Here is a 17,033-nt window from a genome sequence, read left to right on the forward strand (position 1 = left end):
TTGGTTTATAGCATGCTCTCGATAAGACAACACATTTGCGAAGCTAGTCGCCCCTTGCAGTAGACTATAGCCTGTTACATACTTAGCTTCCCCACAAAAGTCCAGGTTAACCGCTCAATAGCGAAGGCACGGAGGTATCGCCCAGCAAGGGCAAGTCGTGGTGACCGAGCAAACCCAGAGGACAGGAGAGTTCAGTCGTGCCAAGCACATACCCAGTTGCGCTGCACAAAAACAAGCCTTTATAAAGTATGATTTCATATGCCATGAAACGGGCCCGACCATGATATTTTGATCGAAAATGTGATTTGCCTTAAATATCCAGCTCGCTGGTTGCCTGGTTTCGCTATCAGTCGGGTTTGTACCTAGGCTAGCAGCACATTCCCTATGCCAAACCCGACAACATGACTGGTAAAGAAAAAAGTCGCAAACATCCGTATGCACGAGTCATATGCAGACGATCAATATATGCTGATTCATTTCTATCATAGTTACTTCTCTGGAAACTATGCCCCCATCTACACTGTTCAGCATGCGCATCCCTGCTCAGTCCAGGGCACAATTCCCGAGGAATTCCTTGGAGGACAATATGTCCGCAACGGCAGCAATTCTCTTCAGGATGATGACCGCCGCGACCTGCACTGGTTTGATGGAGATGGCATGCTCTCTGGTGTGTTCTTCAAGCGCATGCCAGGATCAAAGGTGCAGCAGCCGTTGTATACGAATCGGTATATCCTGACGGATGTGCACTGCGCAACGGCGGAGCATCCACACATCAACCCGGTTGTGTCAAGCATTACCACGCTAGTCAGCCCTATGGTTTCTCCGCTGAAAGTTTTCATGGGCATGCTGCGGACCATGGCGCTGATGTTCTCATCCTTTCTCGGCTTTGTGGTCCGCCCAATCCGGAGAATTAGCACAGCCAACACCAACATTCTCTATCATGACGGAAGAGTGTTGGCAACCATGGAGACTGGTCCACCAATGAGAGTCTACCTTCCGTCTCTAAACACGGTAGGATGGTTCACAGGGAGCAGAGCCGAGGGAGAGCCCTCAGATGAGATAACGGGGCCATCTTTCGGTGGTCCTGGGATAGAAGGATTCCATAAAGAGATGACGATAGCCCATGTACGTCCCCATCTTATTATGATCAACAGACGCTAATCCTAGGATACCAGCCGCACAATGATTACCAAACGGGAGAGCTCCTGCTTTTACACTCGACGTTTATCTTCCCATATGTGCACTACAGTATCATATCCCCTGGATGGACCGGCAAGCATGGGTCATACCTCAACCAGCCCGTTCCTGGCTTCACATCCGGAAAGATGATACATGATTTTGGGGTGTCGCGCAAGCATACCATTATGGTTGACATGCCTCTTGCGTTAGATCCAACGAATATAACCCGCAATAAGCCCGCCATACAGTACGACCCGCACGGATGCACCCGTTTTGGGGTCTTCCCCAGGTACTGTCCCGCTCAGATTCAATGGTATGAAACCGATCCTTGTTGTATCTTTCATACTGTGAACAGCTGGGATGAAAATGTCCCTTGGGGAACACGAGTCCACATGCTTGTCTGTCGGATGAACAGCGTGTCTCCTCTCTACCATATGGGAGACCTAGATGCACCAGCAGAGGCCACCCACCGGAATCCCGAATGCCGGCTGTATTACTACCAGTTCCTAGCGGATAGATCTAGCGAAATAACCGAGCAATGGGCGCTGTCGGCAATTCCGTTCGAATTTCCACACGTCCCACGACATCTAGAGATGGCAGCCGCCCGATTCGTCTATGGATGTTCCATGAGCGAAGGGAACTTTGCCACGAGACAGAAATCCAGCGTCAAGATTGACTGCCTCGTCAAAATAGACGTCCAGCGCTTACTGAAAGTGGCCGAAAGTCAACCACCAACTCAGATAACCGGATGTGTTGACGAACGATCTATCAACGAGATTCTAGCTACTAACAACGTGGATGACCCCGTCCAAGTGTTTGCGCTTCCGTATGGATGGTACGCACAAGAGTGCTCATTTGTACCCCGTAAGGATGGCATCTCTGAAGATGATGGCTGGCTTGTTACGTATGTGTTCGACGAGGCCCAGCTTGATGCGAACGGCAACGCACCAACAACCTCGCGCAGTGAGCTGTGGATAGTCGATGCCCGCAACATGAGGGATATTGTCGCGAGGGTGCTATTACCGCAGCGTGTGCCGTACGGTATGCATGGGGATTGGTTTTCAGAGGAGCAAATTCTGAATCAGCGGGAAGTAGCTGAGTTTCGCTCTCTCGATTGATGGTAGTTTGACATAGCGTGACAGAGTTATTGTATATTCTTTTTAAAACCTCTATATACGGTATCCACATCTAAGAATGATAACATGCCATAGAGCCATAGAAGTCATCTCGAAGAAACCATACTCTGTAAACATCAGTAAGCGCATTCACAACAAGAGGAAAAGAGAAAGAATCAAACTCACAAACTCCCTAACCATCCTGATCTCTCCGCGTGGCTCGTCCTCGGACGTTTTAAACCACGACGTGTTCCCAGGACTATCCTGCCCATCCACACCCCCCGTTATGTGCACATTTTGTCCATGAGACTCATAGCCCACGTCACGGTATTGTTTCAGATCCTCCAGTGGGAGGGGCACCTCGCTCAAGCTCGTCGTGATCAAAGACCGCTTCTTCCGTGCTGATGTTGCGCTCCGATCGTAGCGAGTCGCTGTATATCCGCTTGATCCGTAGGGATACTGGTTTGTGCTCGAGTTTCGGGAGATAAAGGTTTTGAAGGGCGGAAGGCAGCCAACTATGACAGCTACTTTCTCATTAGTATCTACTTGATCGCGCCTGCGATGAGAGAGAAACCTGGACGTACAGATAGATGATTCAGCGATACTCCATACTGCAAGACCGACTTGGTCCGAGTAGGCTCTTCCGGTGATTTCGACTGCGCGCACGATTGCTGTCGCGATGATGATGAATCCGACGCAGAATACGAAGCCTAGACCGATTTTCTGTTGTTTGGTGATCTTCGCTTTCCAGAGGATGCGGAGGGGGAGACCCATGACTGTGATTGTTATTATTAATGGGACTAATGAGTATTGGGGGGGGTTTGTGTCAGCGAGTCGTACTCATCAGATCGGTGATGATATCCACAGCTGTACTATAGCTGATGGAGATGACGGAGCCTCTGAGATCGGCGGGCTTTGTGCATTTTCCTGGCGAGTCAATAGATCAGTCTCTCTTTCGTATTCCCAGATGTCAAGCGTAAAATACCGAATCTGAAGTAGTCCGACGGAGGATGGCAGTTGAGCGCCGACGCAAGCCAGCAGCCAACATACGCTATGAAAGTGAATATGGAGATTGCAGCACATGCGCGACGGTACTTCGGGAGCCCGTCTGAGATCATCCAGAACAAGGCCAGGAAGGAGCCCTTGATGCTCCAGAGGACCGACCAGAAGAGTCCGATGATGACGAACTCCAGGTGAACATAGCGCAGGGCATGATATTTGATGTCTTCCCCGGTGGGCGTTAGAGTCATGTAGTAGAGGTGTGGCGCTTGGATGGTCTGTAGTACCGCGTTGGTGATGAGCAATGCCAGCCCGAACAGGACAAAATAGTCGTCTGCTAGCAAATGCTTCATGCGCTGCAGGCGGATGGCTACACGGATCGAAGTGAAGGCTACGCCCAGCGCCACACCCGTCCAGGTGATACCAATGAGACCATTGGCGGACAGGTGGGTTGCCACGCCTTGGGGAGCAGTAGAACTGCTCATGCTGGTCGCACGGGGGTCATCAGGTGGGGGAAAGGCGAGAGGTATATAGAAGAGTGCCAATGCGAAGTGGAAGGCATGGTGACGGCTCTACGATGGGTGAGACTTGGGATATGCATGTTAATTTACTCAAATCTTAGATAGGTGCACCGGCGTCATCCTTCACAGGCCATGCACATGGAGGACAAGGATCCTGCCACCATCAGAGGAGGACGGAGTTGAATGTACATGGCTAGGCTGCAGTAGACCATATCCAAGACCGAACATCGGCCGCTGGTCCAACTCCAGAGGCCATCATGGTCCGTGCTGATATGGGGGCCGTTTGTGGGCAAGTACCACACGGCTTGATCTTAGGGCCCGGATGTTCCGATAATTTATTAAAGCTCCTATAATATTACCATCTCGACGTAGTTTATCCGAAATGTTTCACAATCCCTGTCACTATACGTAGGCCCTCCTATTAGTAGTCTATATTATGCCGTATGCTCCGGATTCAAGAGCCGTGCAGCGCATGTCGTGGTGATTCGGAGGCCATCTGTCATCCTAGGGTTGTGGATCTCACGGGATACAGCAAAAAGCTATGTGAGCACAAGCCAATGGTTCACCTATGAAGATGGGGGCAATGCCAATGGAGGAGTACGGAGTGCCATGGCGCACTTCTCTTCTCTTTCTGAACTTCAGGAGAATTCCGTTTAACCTGTTAATCTAACAAAACAAATTTAATTTTGGAGAAAAAGGCACTAAACCTAAGCGAAGGGACGGACAACGGACGGACCCTTTGCCGTCAACTTTAGTCCCCCGTGCCTGCATACCCACTGGACCATGTGGAAGTTTCGGTGGAGCCAGCGTGGCCTGAGTGCTGTCAACTTTCATAATAGTTTTTCGGGAGTCTCGGGGGTGGGATGTCGTCAAAGCCACTGCCATAACCATAGGCCGAACATCAGCGCGTCTCACATGTATGGAGGTACATAATCCTGGATCAGGTACTTGTATCTGCAAGGCTTCATACATGAGGCGGACTGTACCACACTGTCGGAGCTAGTGGGATGTAAAAGTAAATTTGAGTCTGCCATTCAATATGCGCCTGGTATGATCCGAGATGCGGCATATTCCGACCTCGGTAGCAGTGAGCAGTGCCAACGTGATGTTAATTAACGACTAGACCAATGTAACACTCTTCAATTGCCCAATCAGACCTTCCTGCTTACACGAAGAAGCGATTCACTGCGAACCCATGCACAACCCCTGCACAAGTCATGTCGGTTACGTCGCTTCGCTCGCATCCGTAGCCAATAGGCGGAAGTATTTAGATTCAATCCCGACCGCAGTTCAGCTTCTCCTTCGTGAACATCTCGTGCAATAGCTCTGTTCGAACGATTGACCATGCGTTCGACACTCTGGTCACTATTGGGCCTGGCCGGGTTGGCCTACGCCAACGCCGAGGGCTCCTGTAAATGCGTGCGTCTTTGAAAGGAACAGCATCCCGGCCGATTGATACTAACCACACAGCAGACACCTGGGGACTCATGCTGGCCATCCCTCGACACTTGGAATGCGCTCAACGCGTCGGTATCTGGAAAACTCATCAAGAACACCCCGCCGGCCATTTCCTGCTATCCAGGTCCCTACCAGAACGATGCGGAGTGCGCTTATGTCTATTCGCAATGGTCCAATGAAACCTGGCAGTCGCTGTCACCCGTTGGATACATTTATCCTACCGATGACAATTGCCTGCCCGTGGATCTCAGTTCGGGGGAGAAGCCTGGGAACTGTACCCTGGGACAGGCTCCTTTGTACACCATCAATGCAACAGAGCCGGAAGAGCTAGCTACAGGGATGGCGTTTGCGAAGAAGAATAACATTCGTCTTGTTGTGAGAAACACCGGCCATGACATCCTCGGAAAGTGAGTAAGATCCCTTGCGATTTAGGGTAGTTTTAGCTCATCTGGTACTAGGTCCGAGGGTTACGGCGCCCTGCAAATCTGGATCAAGTATATCCAGAAAGGAATTACCTACCATGAGAACTACGTGCCATCGGACCAGTGTAAGCACACAAAGTGGACGGGTGCTGCGTTCACGATTGCAGGTGGTTACGTCTGGTCGGACGTCTATCAGGAGGTATTCAAGCGTAATCTGACCATCGTTGGTGGAGGAGACCCTGTAGGTTACTCCCAGATTGATATAGTACAGCTCACAGCTCAACTAACAAATTGCAATAGACTGTGGGTTGTATCGGTGGGTACATCCAAGGTGGCGGCCACTCACCCGCAAGCCGTGACTACGGTCTCGGGTCAGATCAAATCCTCGAAGCGCAAGTCATGCTGGCCAACGGCACCACCGTAACCGCCAACGCTTGTCAGAACTCTGACCTCTACTTTGCGATCCGTGGCGGCGGCGGCGGCACCTACGGCGTGGTCACCTCTGCAGTGGTGAAAGCGTACCCTTCAAAACCCGTCGTGGCGCAGTCGCTCGCCATAATGCCACTGGGGAACAACACCGATGCCCTTCTGGAAGCAATTACAGACATCCACACCGAGTATCCCGCCATCTCCGACGCAGGGTTCTCCGGGTACGGCACCTGGTCCATCAACGGCCCCATGGTACTCTTCGGCAACGAGACGGTTGGGTACGTCCATGCCGTGGCAGCGATGGGTACATCTCGCAAGCAGGCGGAGGTAGCATTTGCACCTCTGCTGCAAAAGCTGCAGAAATACAACGGCACCTCGCTCTTTGTTTCGGTCCAGTGGTATCAGTTCCCCTCGTATCCGGCCTACTACGCCGCCATGTCCGGGGCGCATCAATCCACTGGCTCGGCGAATTCGGCGTTGACTTCTCGGATGTTCGATAAGGACTCCCTGACCAAGAACCGCTTTTTCCTTCGCAAGATGATCGGTGTCATTGCCGGGGCTCCGGAGGAGTACACCATCAACAGTGTGGAACTGGTCGGTGGTGGAAAGGTGCTGACTGACGGAGAAGACCGTTTCTCGGGGGTGAACCCAGCCTGGCGCTCGACCTACATGGTCAACGTTGTAGCCCGGGGTTGGGCTGACGAGTCCACCGCTGAAGCTGTCAAGAACGATATCACCTTCAAGAAGGGCGGGGCCATGAGGGCTTTGACTCCGAAGCTGGGCAGCTACATGAACGAGGTGAGTTCTTCCGATCTCCTGAAATCATGACAAAGACTAATATGCTCTTAGGCCGATCGAAACGATCCTTTTTGGGCTACCGACTTCTTCGGTGCTAACTACAAGCGTCTGTCGTTGATCAAGCAGAAGTATGACCCGGAGAGCCTTTTCTACTGTCCAGCCTGTGTGGGCAGTGAGGCCTGGCACCAGGATGCCCTCCCTGGTAAGGCATATGGCCCTCTTTGTCACGGGAGGAAGTAGATAGTGTACCTAGGTGGTTTATTCGTTGCTGTACAGTAGCTCTTGCAATTAATAATTCTGTATTATAGATTTTAGCTCAATATTTTAGAAGAAGTACTGGACAACGTATGGCGGCTATACGGGGAGCAAGACAAATATTAAGAAATTTGTATTTGTAGCATGCACAATACTGACTAAATTAGATATAGGATACAAAGACTTTAGAAAGCAAGAAAGGGATAAAGCCATGCTAACTCCAGTGCTCATACAATGGCAATCCTCTCGAAAGAATCAACTCCTCCACGTTCCAAGGCCTCTCCTCGCATAACGCCCTCAACATACGCCTCCCCGATCAATACCCATGCATCTTTCCTGCCGACTTGGGCGTGGAGCTCACCGATTTTCTGCATCAAAGATGCAATCTCCCTCTCAGTATCGACAACAGATAGTCGATGTTGTTTCTTCTTGGTATCAGCCTTCCACTCGAAGAGGCGCGTTTCCAACTCCTCCAGCGTCGCTGTCAGGCTTTCCACCTGCAGCTCCAAATCCTCATCTATATGTCTAAACACGTAGGGAACAATGGCACCGCGTACCACCATCACCCAGTCACCACATTCCAACCAACTAGGCCCCATCCCAATGAGACCATCCTTCGTTTTAAACAAGCACCGCCAGTTCATAGCAGAATAGAAGGCGTTCTCATATCGCTGCGCCTCGGGCGAGATGGGCTGCATACCAGCCCTTAAAATGTGGTCAGACGGCCCAGGTATTCTCTCCTCGATCTTATTCCGAAGGCTCTCCATAGCCTGCTCGCGTCGCCCTTTCTTCTGCTCACCACCATCGCTATTGTTAGGCCGCGGTATGCCCTGGTCTGCTGTTCCAGACCATGGAAGATCGCCAAACTTTCTAACCAGCTGCCGGTATACGGCTAGAAGTCTTTCCAGCTGCCTCTGCTTGTTGACTCTCTTTTCCTTATGCAGGGTGAAGGCTTTGATGTCCATTCGCAAAGATGTCACCCAGTGGCGCACCTCCCGCTCAATGATCTCGCAGAGCCAGACGCGCGCACGCAGCTCGGGTGGTAGTGATGGTGGGGATCGATTCACGTTCTTGTCTGCCATAGAGCCCACTTCTGTGTCACTGGAAGAGGAGGAAGCAAGAGCGGTGGCCACCGCGTTGAAGCTCGTCCCGACATCTGAGGGGTAGGTGCAGGGCAACGCGGCCAGCATTTCGAGAAAGGGGATTAGGGCACTGATGTACTCTTCCGAATATGAGAATTCCGCGTCTAGCAGTATTTTCTCAATACGGTCGAGGGGCATCGCATCTAGATATAATGTCGTTCCATCGCGAGAGATCGTAGGCGAAGGGACCGCTCCCTGTGGTTGTCCTACTGTGCCGGCTGCAAAGACCCTGCCGCCACCACCAGCTGCCGCTGGGGCAGTAGCTAGGTTGCTGCTTACACGAGACTGTAGATATCGATGTTAGTTGAGGATCTGGTGTGCAGATTGGGGGTAATGATAGAATAGAGCGGGAGGAGTAAACTGATAGGGTACTTACTGTCCAAGAACCCAAGGCTGGGACCAAGAGGGGAGATCAGGAGTTCTACTAGGCTTGAGCTTAAGCAGCGCATCGAGACGGTCCTTGGGATCCCGTGGACGGGCCGCAATGGAGAGCAGGTCGAGACTGTGTGGATCGTTCTGGGAAAGCAGGCATGCCGCGAGGTTGACCAAGACCTCGGCTTCGCTGGCCTTATAATCGACCTCGATGGTACGCCATAATCCCTTGGGAAGGGGCACTGATGATGATGAGACTCCTCCCATGGCTGCTGGGCGTTCTACGATGGGTTGATTGCTATTGTGAGCACGGGTGCCAGGCCGGGGTGGCAATGGAGGGGGGCGAAGATCAGAACCAGCATACTCTCCTGGCTGAAGAGCCTGCTTATCTATTCTCAATGACGCGGGATTGATCAGAGACAGGCCACCAAATACAAAATCTCTTGGATCTGTAGCGTTGTGGCCCTTGCAGGTCAGAAGCCATTCGCGGAGGGTTAGCTTACGGCCCTGGGTGATGGTTTCCCGAGCCAGCAGCACGCTGGGGATGTCACAAGTGTGGGAAAACCATCGCGGCATGATGTATGCCCTCGCAATGTCCCAGTACTCCTTTGCTGGCTTCACTGCCTTCCCGGGGTTTTGGTAAGTCCATATAAACGCGGTCAGTAGGGCCTGGAGGCTAACTTGATGCTTGCCGTAGAGAAAGACAACTTCTTTCGCTAAGAAGAATTCTTGCAGTACCCAGATGCGCTTGAACCATTGCCGATTGCTTAGATGGAATGCAGTCATCGCTGGCGCTGATATGCAAGACCAGTCGTCCTTAAAGCGACTAAAGAGACCCACGGATGCGGCATCAGTAGACGTTTTCTCATCATCAATAAATAGATCAAACGGGGGTAGTTCGCTTGGAGCTTCTGCGCCAATGCCTCTAACCCAGGAAGACCCCGGGCTAGATTTGATGAGCAGTCACCGAGCCAAACAAGCACAAGATCCGCCGATTGGTATATCCTGCCCATCATTCGGACCTGGGCATTTCTTTCTGTCAGATCACTGTTCAGCTGTCAGTCATTCTGCCCCGTTGGTTTGTCTCTGATTTGTTTAATTGGGGTGGAGATGAATCCGGGTACCTTTGGTTCATGCATACCGCATCAATCCAATATTCCCCAGTTCCAGGCTGAGTCTGTCGAAACGATAGGAGAGCGTCATAGAGGTTCGACGTCACGCCCAGTCTCTTGCCATTGCACAGGATAGTCTTGGTGGTGCGCACCTGCTCTTCAGCACTGGTGTAATGCAAGTCGTACTCTTTCCCTCGATACGCCGCTTTCACCATGTCCACCGCGAGGGTGGTGCCGATACGCAGGTATGAGAGTTGTTTTCGCCAGGTGTAGGAAAGAGCCGTGTATTTGGGGTTGTCGTCAAGGCTGACGACTCGTATCGAGCAGGATATCTCATCGTTCGGCCTTCCAGATTGGATTCTAAGTAGGCGAATGTGGGATGGGCCGGGCAAGGGATGGTATTGGAAACCATCATCCGCCAACCACTTGTCCGAGCATTAGAATCTGTATCTATTTGTGGATTGAAACCATCCATAGACTAAAGACAGGTTTGCATACCGTGTGTAGTAGTTCTTTCGAGGTCCTTTGAAGATAATTTGCGACCTGGGATCTAGAACTGATTTCCATCCTGTACCTAAGTTTGCATTGCTTTCGTCGATGTTCACCTAAGCAGACAAGCAGAAGACAAAATGATCATCTTTGGAGCTTTCCTGTCTTTATAGGTAAAGACCGCAGTAAGTAAACTGGATAAAAATGGAGCAATGAGGCACTGCCCCAACATCTAAGCATGCTCTATCATCGCCTGTCAGCTGCGCGACATCTCCTGCACAGTTCTAGTCTACATAGCCACGCCATTGTAGATCTGTATGGAGTACTTAAATAGTAGAGTCTGTAGAGCTTCTCAGAAGATCGAACCCACTCAGTGCTCGGATCCCTTCTTGGCAGAATTAGGCGTCATCTGAATGTCGATCTCGCTGTTGATTTGATCTCTAGCTGCAGCGAGGTCCTTTACGGCAAGCCATTAGGACCACTGCCGAAATTCTGATACCGTATACCCAGTGGCGCTAATATGCGTGATATTTACTAATTTTATCTTGATACTTGACATAAAACTTAATGAATAATAAATGCATACCAGAAATTCATAGATATATGCATATTATTTGTTGGGGGTTATATAAGCTATGCTCCAATGCACATGGTATCAAGATTCTAGAATAAGGCAAGTTAGGGCATAACAGATATCTTCATTTTATCATCGTTCATTCAAGCTTTGCAGTAGTATGGTCAAGTTCATCTCTGGCAAGTACTTGTACTGCATAATGTCTAGACTTTTATCTTCCCAGCTATGGTACTAATTAAGAAAAAAGAAAGCTTCCAGGTGAAGATCAATCCAGTGTCATTCAAGAACCGAGATCTATTGTGCAACGGGATCAGTACCTCCAGCGATATTCACTCACTCTGTACATAACGTCACCAAAGCATGTATGATTCACTGAGAAAGAAACAATTACGTTCTTTATTCGGAAAAACAAGGCCAATGTCTTTGTTGATCCCCTAGTGGCGGTCTTGTTTCCGATGGTTTGTAGTGAATAGGGTTACCCTGGATTAGGATGCCACCAGAATGCCCTTTGTACCAATATAAGCCACAAAGAAAAGAAAGGTTGGATCACTGAACTTCATATGTTTATTCTATCAAACCCATGCTTACCGCCTTTTTCATTTCTTGTGTTCCAAGTATCTCAACCACAGTGGTCTTGAGATGATCAACACCACCACGCAGCCTCTTCGACTGACAACACCGCATCCACCACGACGAGCTCACATCAAGCCTGGAGGTTAAAGTGCCGTCTACCTTACAAGCCAAAGAAACCCTCCAGCCAAAGATGGCAACCGCCGATCCCAAAACCGCCCTAAAAGCGCTCTACGACAAAGAAAGCGAGCTCAACGCGCAGTGGGAGCGCGACATCCACGAAGCCCGCAAAAAGCACTACGAGCACAACAAAGCCTTCTACCAGCGTCGCGCCGAGCTGGCCACCGGCTGGAGCGGCGACACCCAAACCCACCACGCCCCCATCGTGGACTTCTGGCTCACAGCCCTGCGCAAGGAGCACGAGATCCGCAAGCTCGTCACGAAGCCCGACCTCGGCCCGCTGAAGTCCCTCATCGACATCCGCATCGAGTGGCTCGAGGGCTTTGATTACGTGCTGGTGTTCCACTTCGCGCCCAACGAGTACTTCACCAACCGGGTGATGCGCAAGGAGTTCTACTATGAGAAGACGGCCGAGCCGACTGGGGAACCCTCGCCGCTGGAGATGAGGGGTGATCGCATTCACTGGAAGAAGAACCATATCTTGCAGGCGGAGTGTCATGCGCGCATTGGAACGAGGTCGTTCTTTGCCTTTGTGTCGAGGTCTCTGGTGTATGGGGATGCGCAGACGGCGGAGGAGGAGACGGCGGAGGATGCGAGGATGATGGAGGACTTTGAGATGGGGGAGTCTATTAGAGATTGCGTACAGCCTTACGCTTTGGACTTTAGTTCTAAGGTGTTTGGCGTGGAGGGGAATACGCAGGGTGAAGAGGACGAGAATGTTGAAGAGGATGAGGAGGAAAGTGATGATATGGATTGGTAGATGCTGTTCTATGGTGCCGTCGAGCTTGGCGCAGGTGAGCTGGACTGGAAGGGAGCCGGGGTTGTAAATCATATTGGACAGTGGTACTGTGAGAGACAGGAGGAAGACGAAGTTGTTTAGCTAGTGAGATAATAGTCTGGAGTACACCTAGATGGTTGTCAACATGTCATGATCTGTCTGGCTCTATTGCAGTTAGATTAACCACGAAATCATCTTCAGGTTACTACAGTGCCCTCTACGTGTGTAGCAAGCGAGAGGGTAATCAATGTATTAGAATCGTGTGCCTATCCAGTAAGCAAAGCGAAACTACTGTTCCCTATCGAAGAGAGGAGAATGAAGGGATCACTCCGACCTTTTCTCAAATGACGCACCCCAGGCCATCCAAAATATCGCAGATATTTCTTGAGCCATGGCCGGGCTTAGAGTCAAAGGACATCGTCCATAACCAGTGCCTGCACGATTTAGGATTCCAGAATCCATCAAAGGAAAGCCAAATGACATGAATGCCCTAGATGAAAGTACTTCGTAGCTTTTCCACCGCTTTGGATGCATCGCTTGAAGGGGAAACTCAGAGGTAGCTTTCACTACTTCAGGCATTTTGGACGGATCCAGGGTGTTGATCCAGGGTACCACTTAAGGCACTTTCCATTGCAGCACATCCATTGATGTTCTCCGCTAACTCCGCAATCCCACCACTGTTTGCAGGCTGCGTCTGTCGGGACACCCTGAATACCGGGCTCCTCACTAGCCTTGTCATCAGACCTATCTTCCGGCGAGCGATAGCGTCTCTTGTCATGCTGCGTCTCGCTGCGGTCGTCGACGGCGGGTTCAGCCTCGTCCGGGGTTTCGGGGGTTTCCTTGTCGTCCGTGGTGGCTTCAGGATCTTGAATTGGGGGCTTCGGGGGAACCCGTCTGCAGTCATACACACTTTGACAGTAACCGTTGCAGCAGAGGTCTCCAGGACGACAGTCCGTAGCCCAAGTGCAAGTCTGAGCATTGCCGATGACCTCGGGTTTGGGCGGAACGTGCTTGCAATCTCCGGTTCTGTGACAGCGGCCCTTGCAACAGAGTTGCTGATGGGGGCAATCCCAGTCCCACTTGCAGACGACGGCTAGAGTGTCTGGAAATGAGTCCGAGATGAGTTCGGCGTTACTATTGGCGGTTGGGATGGACGCCACCAGGGCGGCGTAGAAGAAGAGGAGTACATGGAGGAGCTGCATGGTGGTCAGAGAGGATCTCCGTTAGTCAAGTGTATTTAGCGAGGGAATGATGAGTAAATCGGATGATAGGCTATAGAAAGGAAAGGAGCGACGATTGAGAAGTAAGGATGGGATAGACTGTGGTAAAGATGGACTAAATAAGGAGAAATGTTGATGCCATTTCACCAGAGCCAGCTGGTATGTGAATAGAAACTGGTATGTGAATATCAATACTCCTCCTCAGAGGCATATTAGGGGAATGGTTGAGCATCCTCTATAGGCATTCGGTCAAGATGACTCGGTTCACATCCCTGAAAGACTGTCCTTCACTCTGAAGCACCGAGTCAGAGCCGAGATGAACGGCATTCATAGTATACTAATGCCTGTACCTGTATGACCTGCGCGTACCCAGCCCAATCATCGTGCTGCGGTTGCGTTGTGAATTGCGAATCTATACTCTCGGAGCCTCTCTCCAGCCTGTTAGACTCAGGGTTGTCACCGGCGCCACGGCGAGTTTAATTAGGGAGCACAAAGGGCACCAATGAGCGGGTTAGTGGCATGGTCGACTCATCCTCCTGCAATTTTATTCTTTGTTTTCCATGTCACGGCTTGCCGTATGGCGCATGTCGATTCCCTGCGTCAAGTGAAGATCAGAAGGTCCAAGAGTTCATATCCGATGCTGCTACCCCTCTCGTCTTGAAGCCTTGTGGTGTTGTACAACAATACTTCGGACTGGGGAATCATATAATATTGAAAGCCATGACTACAAAGCCACGATTACAAAGCCACTTTTGATGGTCAATGGCCTTTGAAGTTTTTCTTTTCTTTTCTTTTTTTTTTATCTTCCATTCCTTTGGTGTATTTGCTTCCTATTGTTTATCCATTTCTTGATCTTTGCCAGACTCGACTGAATGAATAGCGTGTGTATCTGGCCCCACCTGCCGACCTGTTCCACGACTGCTGTTGATTAGGCTTATCTGGATCTGGCTCGTTGATAGCTTGGAAGTCTTTTAGGAGCGGACAGTTCGAAAGAGGATTACCGTTTACATGGCTTGGTGACGATTCGACGACGACTCAATGATGATTTGATGGTGATGAACGAGATGAGACGAAAGAGTCGGCTCAATGAAGAGATATTGAGCCTGGTCCCTCAGACTTATGATAGAAGTGCTACCATTTTGTTATCTGATCGAGATACTATCCAAGGGTATTTCTTTCAACGTCCTCCAGTTGTACTTCGCCTTTACCGATACGCTTTCAGCAAGCTTGCGTCCAAGCTGGTTAGCAACTGGCAGACAAGACATATCACCAAGGGTTGAGATGCTTACGCTATACTCGAAAGCGTCTTTGGCGTCAGTCGTACCAGACTCATTCCCATCAATACGAGATGCGGGTTCATAGCATCAAAGCGTGAACCAGACCTTTAGCATAAGTCGACTGCTCAGATAGTACTACGAACAATGCAGACATAGCTCAGGGCGACCAAAAAGCCGGCTGAGAGCCGTCAATCGCAAGAGGAAAAGCCCTTTCATCTTTGTTTTCAACAAATGACCAGGTGCGAGCAGACCCACTACTGGGTTCAGATGTAGATCGTTGAGTCAAACATACTCCGGAGGAAACGAGCTCTCCTTCTTTGACCGAGGTTTGCTTTACTGAGAATCGAAGGATTGAAGGTAACTATCAGGTATACAAGCAGCAATGATAGCCAGATAACAAAGTGATCTATTATGATATCACCAGGTATTCCTCCAGCTCGGTGTTTGCTTCGGCGTTTGGTTCAACCGAGGCCATAGTAGTCATCGGAAATATATTCACTATGACGTGTTGACTGTAAATTCCCTGAATTAAGACATGAGAGGGAAAAGTTGGCCGGTGCGATAGCCAGAATGTCATGGTTTTGTCATTGGTGGCGAATGGCTTCCCGGCTGAAGTCATGTCCACTTGATATACCCTAACAGCTCGAGAAGAACTAGAGACAAACAATCCACCTTGAGATATATTGAATAAAAGACACAGCGAAAAGATAAAACGTCATCATCTCGACGAGTCTCCTCACAAACCTCATCATTTCAATCATCACCATGCCAAATGTAACCCTCGGAAAGGGCGCATCGCCCGCAACCAGGTAATAACCCTAAACCCAAATTCTCATCCTTATCCTGAGTATCTCAAGCTGATATATTCACATAGAACCCGCAATACAGCCATCCTGAGCATGTTCGCCGTGATTGGCGGTACCTGGCTCGCCTTTAGATCGCTTTCGCCACGGAGGAGCCAAGCATCGGTGTCCGAGGGGGATCGACAAGCCATAGATGGCGAGATCAAGTTGGGACGCGCAGAAGTCGTCTCAGAAGCCGATCGACAGACGATGAAGGGGGGCGAACCTGGTGAGAAGAAGGTGGGACGTGCGCCACATAAGGGACTTACGACTCCTTGACATATTGTAAGGTTTACTCTCAACTGTCAATTTCTAGTTGTATTTGCATATGGATAGACAATACCGAAAACCCAATGGAGATAGCATTATGGATTTAGTTTCTAAGAGTTAGGGTTCTTGTAACTCGAGGGGGACAGTCGACAATGCATGAATAGTAGTGAACTGAGTGTTGGTCGTTCAATGACCGTATCTAATACATCTACGAGTCCGAGTACAACGGAAGATCGTATAGTGCATGCATGTAATACTATATACCATTCCCAACGCATATACCTGCGTAACCTCTGAGCCTCTGATTAGCTACCTTCATGCCCAATAGTACAGCTACCATGCCAGCCCGAGAGCCGGGTTCAACTTCGCTGCAACAATCGCTCCGATCCACCGCAGGTCGGATGCAGTTCGGAGTCCGATTGCAACTCGAGCTGGGTTCAACTCAAGCCTCGGCATCGCCAGACACTCGAGCATCACCGAGTCCGTCCAGATCACCTGAACCCAACTCCATACAAACCCTAGAAATACATCGTAAATGATAATACCTCGAATGTTTTATTTCCTTTATAAGGCCTTGCTAAAGCTAAGTAGCATGAATATTGTTCACGATTCCCGTATTAGTCCGGATATACATGTCTTGATGGTTCAGAAGCTATGCTACATATATTTTACCAAGAGCAGTATTTCGTATAGTATATATCCTGACGCTAAAATCTGTCAAAAGTTCCCAAAGACTTCAGAAAGAATACTAAAAACATATTCACCCCTTGCGCTTACTTCTAGCGTTCTTCTACGTTTTTACTTATAGGATTACACATACTCGAACAGTTGTAAATCAACCCCGGAGCAGAAAAGTCCCCGAAGGGTTGAACCCCAACCATTACCAACAATTGACTAATGATTAATCCCACCAATGCCGATAAATAACCAACTACACTAACACTAACTAACTAACTATTTTAAGATAATTGGTTCTGCAAAGTAAGCAGACATTCGGACCGAATCGCCGAGAAGGCTAGGCCCTGCCTGGG

At 50.0% G+C, this 17,033-nt stretch overlaps 7 protein-coding genes across 7 annotated transcripts; 4 read left to right on the top strand and 3 right to left on the bottom strand.

Annotated features, from left to right (window-relative positions):
* Positions 1–401: 401 nt before the first annotated feature.
* On the top strand, positions 402–2,297 carry ABOM_003225 (carotenoid oxygenase family protein; the record flags this gene model as incomplete). Its single annotated transcript, XM_022530355.1, has 3 exons — positions 402–433; positions 489–1,125; positions 1,176–2,297. 3 exons carry the CDS (start codon positions 402–404, stop codon positions 2,295–2,297), a joined length of 1,791 nt encoding a protein of 596 aa, XP_022391563.1.
* A 104-nt stretch (positions 2,298–2,401) lies between these two features.
* On the bottom strand, positions 2,402–3,778 carry ABOM_003226 (uncharacterized protein; the record flags this gene model as incomplete). Its single annotated transcript, XM_022530356.1, has 5 exons — positions 2,402–2,422; positions 2,481–2,818; positions 2,879–3,070; positions 3,135–3,221; positions 3,280–3,778. 5 exons carry the CDS (start codon positions 3,776–3,778, stop codon positions 2,402–2,404), a joined length of 1,137 nt encoding a protein of 378 aa, XP_022391554.1.
* Positions 3,779–5,158: 1,380 nt separating this feature from the next.
* ABOM_003227 (isoamyl alcohol oxidase) lies at positions 5,159–7,161 on the top strand (the record flags this gene model as incomplete). The annotated part of the gene is made up of 5 exons (XM_022530357.1): positions 5,159–5,233; positions 5,285–5,679; positions 5,731–5,935; positions 5,995–6,921; positions 6,973–7,161. The coding sequence occupies 5 exons, from the start codon at positions 5,159–5,161 to the stop codon at positions 7,159–7,161; spliced, it is 1,791 nt and encodes a 596-aa protein (XP_022391600.1).
* Positions 7,162–7,403: 242 nt separating this feature from the next.
* On the bottom strand, positions 7,404–10,369 carry ABOM_003228 (uncharacterized protein; the record flags this gene model as incomplete). The annotated part of the gene is made up of 5 exons (XM_022530358.1): positions 7,404–8,589; positions 8,695–9,636; positions 9,713–9,726; positions 9,832–10,227; positions 10,301–10,369. The coding sequence occupies 5 exons, from the start codon at positions 10,367–10,369 to the stop codon at positions 7,404–7,406; spliced, it is 2,607 nt and encodes an 868-aa protein (XP_022391558.1).
* A 1,259-nt stretch (positions 10,370–11,628) lies between these two features.
* On the top strand, positions 11,629–12,375 carry ABOM_003229 (NAP domain-containing protein; the record flags this gene model as incomplete). The annotated part of the gene is made up of 1 exon (XM_022530359.1): positions 11,629–12,375. The coding sequence occupies one exon, from the start codon at positions 11,629–11,631 to the stop codon at positions 12,373–12,375; it is 747 nt and encodes a 248-aa protein (XP_022391559.1).
* A 584-nt stretch (positions 12,376–12,959) lies between these two features.
* ABOM_003230 (uncharacterized protein) lies at positions 12,960–13,595 on the bottom strand (the record flags this gene model as incomplete). Its single annotated transcript, XM_022530360.1, has 1 exon — positions 12,960–13,595. The coding sequence occupies one exon, from the start codon at positions 13,593–13,595 to the stop codon at positions 12,960–12,962; it is 636 nt and encodes a 211-aa protein (XP_022391482.1).
* A 2,060-nt stretch (positions 13,596–15,655) lies between these two features.
* ABOM_003231 (uncharacterized protein) lies at positions 15,656–16,011 on the top strand (the record flags this gene model as incomplete). The annotated part of the gene is made up of 2 exons (XM_022530361.1): positions 15,656–15,699; positions 15,765–16,011. 2 exons carry the CDS (start codon positions 15,656–15,658, stop codon positions 16,009–16,011), a joined length of 291 nt encoding a protein of 96 aa, XP_022391489.1.
* Between the last annotated feature and the right edge of the window lie 1,022 nt (positions 16,012–17,033).

Source organism: Aspergillus bombycis (genome assembly GCF_001792695.1).
Source record: "Aspergillus bombycis strain NRRL26010 chromosome Unknown contig00020, whole genome shotgun sequence".
Lineage (NCBI taxonomy): Eukaryota > Fungi > Ascomycota > Eurotiomycetes > Eurotiales > Aspergillaceae > Aspergillus > Aspergillus bombycis.